This window comes from Cherax quadricarinatus, unplaced genomic scaffold (genome assembly GCF_038502225.1).
Source record: "Cherax quadricarinatus isolate ZL_2023a unplaced genomic scaffold, ASM3850222v1 Contig2219, whole genome shotgun sequence".
NCBI lineage: Eukaryota > Metazoa > Arthropoda > Malacostraca > Decapoda > Parastacidae > Cherax > Cherax quadricarinatus.
In genome coordinates this window covers 13,310-25,000 of record NW_027197245.1, presented here as the reverse complement: position 1 = coordinate 25,000, position 11,691 = coordinate 13,310, and the positions used below count along the sequence as shown (strand labels likewise).

Below are 11,691 nucleotides of genomic sequence, written 5' to 3'. Positions count from 1 at the left end.
GAGGTGGAGGATATCGATAATATCAATAATGGTTGAAGTGTTAGAAAAAACATTACTGCATACTTAGTGAGGCACTGTCACTGTTAAAGGAGCTTGGCACCGGGGGAATCTGGCACTGTTTAGAGGAGCCTTGCACTGTCTGTAGGAGCCTGATGCTTCCCGGAGGAATCTGACACTGCCTGGAGGAGCCTTGCACTGCTTGTAGTACCTTGACATTTTCCGATGGAATCTGGCACTCTTTAGAGGAGCCTTGCACTGTCTGAACGAGCCTAATACTTCCCGAAGGAACTTGGCACTGTCTGGAGAAGCCTGATATTTCCTAGAGGCACCTGGCACTCTCTGGCCTCTACAGGAGCGAAATGATGAAAATAGTGCCAATGACCCAGGTTGTCCTCGCACGTCTCCTAGTTCTGACCTTCCTGTTATCGAGGACAACACAACAGGGAAGCACAAGTAGGTTCTGCTGATCCTCTTTGTTGTTCTTCTGAAATGTTCTGTTCCAGAGAACAAAGTGTTACAACAGCTGTAGTAGCAGTGACGAGAGTCGCAGGGTAACAACACATCTCTCATATCACTATTATCACTGTAATGTTCTGTACTTTCTTAATGTCACCGTTCTGTTCGTTCTGTCACTGTTCTGTATGTTCTGTCACTGTTCTGTATGTTCTGTCACTGTTCTGTATGTTCTTAGTGTCACTGTTGTGTTCGTTCTGTCACTATTATGTATGTTCTATCACTGTTCTGTATGTTCTGTCACTGTTCTGTACGTTCTATCACTGTTCTGTATGTTTTTAGTGTCACTGTTCTGTATATTCTGTCACTGTTCTGTATGTTCTACCACTGTTCTGTATGCTCTTAGTGTCACTGTTCTGTATGTTCTGTCACTGTTATGTATGCTCTATCACTGTTCTGTATGTTCTATCACTGTTCTGTACGGTCTATCACTGTTCTGTATGTTCTTAGTGTCACTGTTCTGTATATTCTGTCACTGTTCTGTATGTTCTATCACTGTTCTGTATGTTCTGTCACTGTTCTGTACTTTCTATCACTATTCTGTATGTTCTTAGTGTCACTGTTCTGTATATTCTGTCACTGTTCTGTATGTTCTATCACTGTTCTGTATGTTCTTAGTGTCACTGTTCTGTATGTTCTGTCACTGTTATGTATGCTCTATCACTGTTCTGTATGTTCTATCACTGTTCTGTACGGTCTATCACTGTTCTGTATGTTCTTAGTGTCACTGTTCTGTATATTCTGTCACTGTTCTGTATGTTCTGTCACTGTTCTGTATGTTCTGTCACTGTTCTGTACTTTCTATCACTGTTCTGTATGTTCTTAGTGTCACTGTTCTGTATATTCTGTCACTGTTCTGTATGTTCTATCACTGTTCTGTATGTTCTTAGTGTCACTGTTCTGTACGTTCTGTCACTGTTCTGTATGTTCTATCACTGTTCTGTACGTTCTATCACTGTTCTGTACGTTCTATCACTGTTCTGCACGTTCTATCACTGTTCTGTATGTTCTATCACTGTTCTGTACGTTCTATCACTGTTCAGTATGTTCTTAGTGTCACTGTTCTGTATATTCTGTCACTGTTCTGTATGTTCTATCGCTGTTCTGTATGTTCTTAGTGTCACTGTTCTGTACGTTCTGTCACTGTAATGTATGTTCTATCACTGTTCTGTACGTTCTAACACTGTTCTGTACGTTCTATCACTGTTCTGTACGGTCTGTCACAGTTCTGTACTTTCTTAGTGTCACTGTCCTGATAAAAAATTTAATCCCTATTTATCACTGTTCTTACTGCAGTGTTACTGCTGCGTTTAGTTACTTCTGTCTTCGTTTATTTATTCCGAATTTTGTTCAGTCTTCCTTGAACATGTTTGGCTTAGAAGTTATAATCCCACAGCAACATTTTTGGGACTCTTAGCGTTTTTTGTTCAACACCTACTTTGAACAACCCTGAAAGATAGGTTCAGAGGCCTTAACTCTTCTCTCTCTCTCTCTCTCTCTCTCTCTCTCTCTCTCTCTCTCTCTCTCTCTCTCTCTCTCTCTCTCTCTCTCTCTCTCTCTCTTTATTTTATTTTTTTACAGAGGGTTTGACAAGGTTAAGGATCCCTAGCTTTATTGACAAGCTGTTTACAGGTTAAGGATTCCTAACTTTATTGACAAGCTAAGAGCTGTTACCTACATCAGCTCATTTGAAAGCATTTTTATTGTTATGAGACATACAAGTAGGGAACTGGATGAAGTTGGAGCCATCTGTGGGCCAGCATTTTCATGTGATCAACTGAATTTATCTCTTTGACATCATTATCCTGTACGAATGTGTTCCATACTCGAGTCATCCTGGGTATGTATGATCTCAGATGGAGTGATGTTCTGTAGAAGGGTACAGCCAGAGTGAAGTTGCTGCTTTCTGCCCGTCTTGTGGCATAAAAGCTTGTTTCACGCTGTCCTCGAAGTGGATCCAAGTGTGGTATTTTGACAATATTGGCCTTGTACATAACAGTAAGGCCACCCACATCCCTCCTATGTTGAAGGCTCTGCTGAAATGACAGATGTATCCAGGATGGGTCCAGGCGAGAGATGAGACGTCTTGCTCTGTTCTCTACTTTGTCAAACAGTCGCAGATGAGAGGGGGGGGGCAGGTAAACCAAGAACTTGGAGCATACTCAAGGTGTGAGCGTACTTGTGCCTCGTACAGAATCTTGCAACCCCTACTGTCAAGCAGATGCGAGATACGGCGAAGAGCTGTAAGCTTCCTGGCTGCCTTGTTTGCAAGATTTACAACATGGTTCTTCATGGTTAGTTTGGAGTCAAATTTCACCCCAAGGATATCAACTTCTTCTCCAGGTGCCCACACCCTCTGTGAGGGAAAAGTTCAATAGATAGAAGTAGCGATATAGTAACAATAGTTTCATTGCCGGCTACTTGTTAAGGTAGGGTAAGTCCAGCGCCCGCTATCCCCCCCCCCACTTTTTCCCCCTCCCCGAAAGTGATAGTTTGCTTGCCGGCTACTTGTTAAGGTAAGGCAAGTCTAGCTCCCGCTATTCCCGCCTTTTTTTTCCCCCCACCCCGAAAGTGATAGTTTGATTGCCGGCTGCTTGTTAAGGTAGGGTCAGTCTAGCTCCCGTTATCCCTTCCCCACCTTCTTCCCTCCCCCCGAAAGGTGACGTGTGGGGCTCCGGTCCAAACAATAATCACTAGACTCACAGCTCCCAGCACTACTGTAAGTACATGCCTGCCTTGTATTCTAGTGGATTTATTGGTTGAAAGCTTCACTTTTGACCAATAATAAACTTAGTCCTTTCAGTCTTGCTCTAAGTTGACTGTTGTAATAATCACCACATCTTTTATGTATTGTACTTATCATGGAGAGTGATTTCTTAAGCAGTGGGTAACCTGTCTATCTTTCCAGCTTGGATGACAGAGAGGGTCACCTGCCAATCAACGAGTAGAATTCAAGGAGACGGACTAACGTTCTGAGATGTCCCGAATTTTGATCCACTTACCTGTTTGTGTATGCAAGTAGCAGGATATAACCCCTCATCATTGCAGTGGAGAAAACCTGCTTTCCTGTCATCTGGAAGGATTATTGAAAGCTAGAAAATCTGTGAAGAACGAGCCGGTGGGTTGTCATCAACACCTGCGACCCCCCCCCCATCATCAGCAACGGCTACGATTTCAACAACACGCAGTGTCACCAACACCAGACACCCACGTTTTATATACATTTATATTAGCGTTGAATTCAGTTATCATTTATATTTTTCATTTTTCATTTTCTTTAATGTAGGATTAATACTTCATATTTAAGTGTTTTATATTTTATATTTTCTAAATAATAAAGTGTTTATGTTTGTCAGTTTTTATTCTTTTTCTATACATTAATTTTCCTGAGGAGGAGCCAGCCTTAGTAATACTGACTGAAGTTGTTACAGGGCTGAGTAAGCCTTCACACCCTCCCATTCATCCTTACTACTGTACCAGCATTACCATCATGGTGCCTAGAGACGATCATCATTTGCGTTTTCTCAGGTTCAAATGTTACTTGCCATCTATTTCCCCAAGCTGATATAGCTCTCAGCTGGTGATTAATGCAGCTTAGAGCAGCTGGCATTTCTTCTCTTGGATAAGTGAATGTCAGTGTACAGTCGTCTGCATATGCATGTGATTCTGGGATGAGATGAAGAAGGTCGTTGAAGTGGACATTCCATAACAATGGACCCAGCACGCTTCCTTGTGGAACACTTGCCCCAATAGGATGTCTTGCTGATTCCGTTCCATTGAGAACTACACTTAGAGATCTACCATGAAGGTAATCACTGAGGAGACATAACGTAGAGCCTGCAGTTCCCAGTGCTTGAAGTTTTGCTAAGAGACCCTGGTGCCACACCCGGTCGAAAGCGCCAGCAATGACCAATGCTACCACACAGCTGACTTTGGATTCATCCAGTGACTGGTGCCACTTAGTGGAGAGGTTTAACAACAGATCAGCAGCAGAGTAACCTTTCCTGAAGCCATATTGACGATCACAAAGTAGTGAGTGGTAGTCAAAAAAACTCTGTCATTTGTCTTGAGATTATTGTCTCAAGGATCTTACCAGTGATTGACAGGAGTGACACTGGTCTGTAGTTGCTGATTTCTGCTCTGCTCTTCTTTTTGTGAACAGGGACTACATTTGCCTCTTTCCATAGAGAGGGCCATTTGCACTGTACTAGGCAGTGCTGAAAGATGCGAGTTAGAGGTGCTGCTAGCTGGTCTGCACATCTCAGCAATCTTGGGCTCAACTTGTCTGGGCCCTCTCTCTCTCTCTCTCTCTCTCTCTCTCTCTCTCTCTCTCTCTCTCTCTCTCTCTCTCTCTCTCTCTCTCTCTCTCTCTCTATCAATCTATCTATCTATCTATCTATCTCTCTTTCATATTTGTGTAAGTAGCTACGTGTTCTGACTCGGAAGGATGAATACCTAATTATCGTATTTTCCAGCATATAAGGCGCGCCTTTTTTTCTACAGAAAGTCTTGGAAAATCAACCTACGCCTTCTATGCTCAAGGTCAGGGTCAAGGTCAGGGTCAAGGTCAGGGTCAAGGTCAGGGTCAAGGTCAGGGTCAAGGGTAGGCTGTGTGTTACGCTTTATCAGGTGTTTACTAACGTTACGTTACTACTGTTTGCAAACATCGGCTTACATGACCGTGCGTCTTATATGATCGTGTGTCTTATATGCCGGAAAATACGGTACTTTCATTTTTTTATCTCCCTCTGATGGGTTATTTCTACATTTTTCTTTGGAGATATAACGGGATTTCTCCACTATTTTTTAATTGTTTTTTCTCACCCTCCTCTCGTAATAAAAAAGTTTAATCTTGGCAAGTAAAGCATAGTTGCAACACTTTGCATGCAAAACAACCACTGGGGGGTGGGATGATACTTCTAGGCCTTTCGTGTTGCGATGAACACATCATCAGGAGCTTGCAGTGTTTCAGAAATAAGTAGGAAGCGTGATGATTGCAAAACGAAAGACCTGGAGCTATCATTCAACTTCCCCCTGTGGTTGTTTTGAATCTTTGCTCGCCATTTTCTGTATTTGTGTGTGTGTTTGTGTTTGTACCTATGTATCTTATAACCTATTTGTAGCTAATGGAGCATCATTATTATTGCTGTGGTACCCATTACATATTCTTTATATTTGTGTCCGTTCAGCACCATTAAATAAAATATCTATAATAAAAAAAATGAAATAATAATAGCAGAATAAGAATTAATACCATTTTTACAAAATTACAAAGCAAATATTGTCATACCCAACACTAAGATGTACAATACACGTTTCTTTCCATTTTTCAGATACCGTTTATAATTTTAGAGACAATGTGGTGTTCGAAACTTGGTTCCCAGAGACTGGAGGTGTGCAAGGCTGGGTGTGGCCTCAAGAAAACGACCTACAGCTGAAACTAACCTTCGTCTACGCTATGAAAACAGAGAAAGACCCAGTTTTCTACCTCGACCTGACTCACGCCCTTCCTGGAAGGTGGTGGCAGATCGCACTATTTCGGGTTAGAATAATTATATGTAATGTTTTTGTATATGTGTGATGTTAGAGAGAGAGAGAGAGAGAGAGAGAGAGAGAGAGAGAGAGAGAGAGAGAGAGAGACAGACAGACAGACAGACAGACAGACAGACAGACAGAGAGAAAGCAGAAAGCAGCAACTTCACACTGGCTGTACCCTTCTCCAGAACATCACTCCATCTGAGATCATTTATTCCCAGGATGACTCGAGTATCGAACACATTCGTACAGCATTATGATGTCAACGAGATAAAGTCAGTTGAACACATGAAAATTCTGGCCCACAGCTGGCTCCAACTTCATCCTGTTCCCTACTTGTATGTCTCATAACAATAAAAATGCTTTCAAATGAGCTGATGTAGGTAACAGCTCTTAGCCAGCCAATAAAGTTAGAAATCCTTAACCTGTAAATAGCTTGTTAATAAAGCTAGGGATCCTTAACCTTGTCAAACCCTGTGTAAGAGAGAGAGAGAGAGAGTAAAAGCCATCGAAGATAAGCACTACATGAGAAACAGATACCAAAGGATTGGAATAACCGAGGCTCAAGGACTTTCGTGCCACCATGGAAATAACTCAATGACCCCAATGGAAATAAGTCAAGGACACCAATGGAAATAAGTCAAGGACCCCAATGGAAATAAGTCAAGGACCCCAATGGAAATAAGTCAAGGACCCCAATGGAAATAAGTCAAGGACCCCAATGGACCAATAAGTCAAGGACTCCAGTGGAAATAAGTCAAGGACCCCAATGGAAATAAGTCAAGGACCCCAAAGTAAATAAGTCAAGGAAATAAATAAGTCAAGGACCCCAATGGAAATAAGTCAAGGACCCCAATAAGGACCCCAATAAGTCAAGGACCCCAATAAATAAGTCAAGGACCCCAATGGAAGTCAAGGACTCCAATGGAAATAAGTCAAGGACCCCAATGGACCCCAATAAGTCAAGGACCCCAACTTACCTAACCTTATTATAACAGGAACAATTTATTTTAGCCTAACCCAACTAAATATATTTTAGATTTGTTTACAATAATTTAATACTAAACAATCACAGTGAAATATATTTTTTTCGGTAGGTTCAGAATGGTTTTGCCGAAATTATTGCATACACAAATTTTCGTTTGTCCTATATGGCAAGATGAGCGTTGCTATTTAAGCCAAGATCGCAAGTTCTGCCTATTCGGCACGACATATATATATATATATATATATGTCGTGCCGAATAGGCAGAACTTGCGATCTTGGCTTAAATAGCAACGCTCATCTTGCCATATAGGACAAGTGAAAATTTGTGTATGCAATAATTTCGCCAAAATCATTCTGAACCTAACTAAAAAAATATATTTCATTGTGTTTGTTTAGTATTTTATTATTGTAAACAAATCTAAAATATATTTAGTTGGGTTAGGCTAAAATAAATTGTTCTTGTTATAATAAGGTTAGGTAAGTTTTCTAAGTTCCTTTTGGTGCAAAATTATAAATTTTTACATCAACATTAATGAAAAAAATATATCTTTAAATGTATAAGAGAAAATTTTAGAAATTACTTAATTTTAAATGAGTTCTTGCTAATTGGCCAGTTTTACATATTCGGCACGACATATATATATATATATATATATATATATATATATATATATATATATATATATATATACATATATTTAAATTTATTTTTGCAGCTGTTTGCTCACTAAATGCTACAACAGAAGTAACAAGCGGCACAGCAGTAGAATCCACTAATTACGCAACAGCAATGACTGCAAAAAAGCCTAAAGTAGTGCCTACAAACATCCCCACAGTAGAGCCTATAAACATTACACCAGCAGTGCCAACAGGAGTACCAACAAACCCGTCAGTCATCACATACCCAGAGGGTACTATCATACCACCTGATGGTGAGATGTTATCTGAGCAACTGAGGCTGCACCAAGTAGCCATCTACTGCCTCCTGCTGTTGGTCTGCCTCCTACTGCTTGCTCTCGCTATCTCTGTGTATCTAAATTGCAAGAAACGTAATGAAAAAGAAGAAACTGAAGGTTAGGCTACATTATTGTTCACACACACACACACACACACACACACACACACACACACACACACACACACACACACACACACACACACACACACATACATATATATATATATATATATATATATATATATATATATATATATATATATATATATATATATATATATGCAATAAGATCACAGTAAACAGGTGATTTCAGAATATGCAAAACAACCACTGTGAAAGAATAGAGAAATTCCAAGCGCTTTCGTGACTACTCACATTATCAAGGAACAATGAAAGTAGAGCATCAAAGGAAGGCATATAAAGGGTCTAGCCCACACCTCATTATCAGATCCCACAACAAAGGAATACCTGACACGCCACTGAACACTGCAGCAGGCCCGCCGGCCCAACTAGACAGGTCCTTCACACAACCCACCAACAAACTATTCTACCCATTAAATAAGAATTAAATAAGAATTAAATAAGAATTAAAAATTATTATTTGTCCAATGTATGGTGTGGGCTAGACCCTTCATATACCTTCCATTGATGCTCTACTTTCATTGTTCCTTGATAATGTGAGTAGTCACGAAAGCGCTTGGAATTTCTCTATTCTTTCACAATGGTTGTTTTGCATATATATATATATATATATATATATATATATATATATATATATATATATATATATATATATATATATATATATATATATATATATTTAGTGAAGGATGGTGTCCTGGGTTACAATCCTGCTGGCAATAATTTTTTTCACCCTCAAGTGGTATAGAAATTGGAATGATCTAGATGAGGAAGTGGCTAGAGCAGACTCCCTGCACAGTTTAATGAGTGGGTATGTTAAGGCTTAATAGGATGGGAATCAATGAATGTGGTCTCAAGAAGTTAACAGGCAGGACTAAGGGATAAAACTGGACTCTCTCTCTCTCTCTCTCTCTCTCTCTCTCTCTCTCTCTCTCTCTCTCTCTCTCTCTCTCTCTCTCTCTCTATCTATCTATCTATCTATCTATCTATCTATCTATCTATCTCTTCCCATGTGCCTAGTTTTAAAAGTTTTCTCTATTGCCTTTCCAGGAAAAGATATTAAGATGAGAGGAATACAAGAGGAGTACCAGGACGTACAAGGCCCCGGTACAAGCACCAGTGAACAGTACCACAAGTACTACATCCCGGTAAACAATATTATTAATGACCAGCTATACGATTACGTGCCCAACTAGCAAACATGCAATCATGCAGAATTAGAATAGTTTATCATGGTTGAATCATTGCAATACTGTACATAAATACACACACACACACACACACACACACACAGGAGGCAGGAACCATACATAGCTTTAAGAAGAGGTATGACAAAGCTCAGGAAGCAGAGACAGAGAGGATCCAGTAGCGATCAGTGAAGAGGCGGGGCCAGGAGCTGAGTCTCGACCCCTGCAACCACAATTAGGTGAGTACAATTAGGTGAGTACACACACACACACACACACACCACACACACACACACACACACACACTCCCTTCGTCGTGACTACCTAAATTTATTATATATATCTTAACCAGTAATCGGATTCCCATAATATCCACGTGTGTTCTCACGATCATCCCCCAGCGGTCTATTTAGTGTACTAATTACGTTAATCTGTGACAGCGTAACTAATGACCCTCACTCGGTGTTAGGAAGCTAGTATTAAGGTTATTAGTCTCTAATTATATTATATGGTTAACATTGGTATTTCTCATTTAAATTTTATTATTATTACTGTAATTATCTTATTATGTGTTAATATTACTGTCAATATGGATTATATTACTATTATTATTTGTATCTAGATATATTAGCCTCCTCTCTCACTCTTCGTCTTATTCTCACATTACCTACCATCTCACCTCTTTCCATCACTCCCTCTTCCTCTAAATTACCTACCATCCCCTTCCCATTCCTCCATCCTCGCCCAGCCACTTGAGTTTCCTTGGAATTCAGCGATCCAATCTACCCAAAATGGGACACAGAGATAAATAAGTCAGCCAATACCCGAATGAGAATTCGATAGCAGATATCCGAGGCGCTAGAAGCTAGTGGCTGTGTAGTAACGCGAGGTAACGAATGGTAAGGGAGTAGTGTATTAAGGAAGAATTAACGAAGATCTAACGGAGGACTAAAGAACATGTAGCGGAGGACTAACGAACATGTAACGAAGGACTAAGGAAGATCTAAGAAAGTTCTAAGATAGGAATACTGCAGATTTATCTAAGGGTTAAATATATATCCAGTCACAGACAGTCTGTCTTGTCTTAGGAAAACAACCAACCACAGACCAGCATATCTGTCAAAAACAACCAATCATAGACGTGTGTGACTGTCAATATCAACAACCACCAATCACAGATGTGTATGACTGCCACCAGCAACCAATCACAGGCGAGTATTACTGCTGATATTAACCAACACAGCATCACTTTCTCTAGTCAATAATCGCTCCATAAATGATATTAACCTCTCTTATAAATAATATTACCTGTTTATATTACTTTTCTGCTCAAATTATAAATCTGATAAACAATGTATTCAGAATATAATTCTCCAAAACACACGTCTCAACAGCATATACATTCACCATATACATCATAGTGGATCATATAAATCATTCATGACCTATGTAAATGCAATTTGTATTTCCATGTTGCCAAGAGGGTAAAACTCCCAGTCTGGCCTTGAATGTGGATGTTACGAGGCGGATTTGGCTAAATTAACAGTGTTGATGCATCGGGTACACAGTCATGAGAGAGAGTTTGGTATTTCCAACCCTAATTATGTCACTGTAATCTCCAATTCATCTGTTGAAAGCATTCATTACTGTTTAGTTACGGTTCTCGGCTGTTATTATCACAACTACGACTACTGTTACTACCGTCACTACCACTATTGTTACTACTATCACCTCTCACTGCACTCATTACTGTTCTGTCACCATTTCTGTTACTACCACAACCACCACCACTCTTCCTGTTGTACCACAACCACTTCTACTATTACTACTACCACTACTACCACATCATATTAATGGTATATAATGCCGACAAGTACTTCAATAAAACATATTCAAATGATAAGTATTTTTACTGCCGAAAAGTCTCGCCTGCACGGAAGGCTTCTTTAGACGTATACAGACATCATTAATATATTGGAGACAGTTGAAGAAATCTTGTTCAATTCCTCAGTTTTCATAGACATATATATATATATATATATATATATATATATATATATATATATATATATATATATATATATATATATATATATATATATATATATATATATATATATATAGGATGGCGGAATCAGGCCCATTGCAGTGGGTAACACCCTTCGGCGCCTAGTCGCCAAGGCTGCAGTAAGAAGGGTGAGTCAAGAGGCTGCTGCAATGCTGAAACCAACTCAGCTCGGTTTCGGCGTTCAACAGGGCTGTGAAGCAGCTGCCCACGCAGCACGAGTATATATCAAAAACATGTCCTATGAAAAAGCCTTGGTCAAATTGGACTTTGCCAATGCTTTCAACTCAGTCAGAAGGGATGCT

The 11,691-nt window shown here is 39.8% G+C and overlaps 1 protein-coding gene across 2 annotated transcripts in view; it reads left to right on the top strand.

Moving 5' to 3' along the window:
* The window catches only part of LOC128698928 (uncharacterized), an 11,863-nt gene extending 639 nt beyond the window's left edge, over positions 1-11,224 (top strand). Inside the window, exons 1-3 of one of the 2 annotated variants that reach the window (XM_070081290.1) lie at positions 1-453; positions 5,847-6,055; positions 9,185-11,224. The exon at positions 1-453 is cut by the window's left edge and continues 639 nt beyond it. In XM_070081290.1, coding sequence (XP_069937391.1) covers positions 360-453; positions 5,847-6,055; positions 9,185-9,202 — 321 coding nt within the window. In that variant the 5' untranslated portion in view covers positions 1-359 and the 3' untranslated portion in view covers positions 9,203-11,224. Of the gene's footprint in view, positions 454-5,846; positions 6,056-7,754; positions 8,109-9,184 lie in introns of those variants that run through there. The other variant, XR_011391420.1, reaches the window with a different exon arrangement.
* The last annotated feature ends 467 nt before the right edge of the window (positions 11,225-11,691 follow it).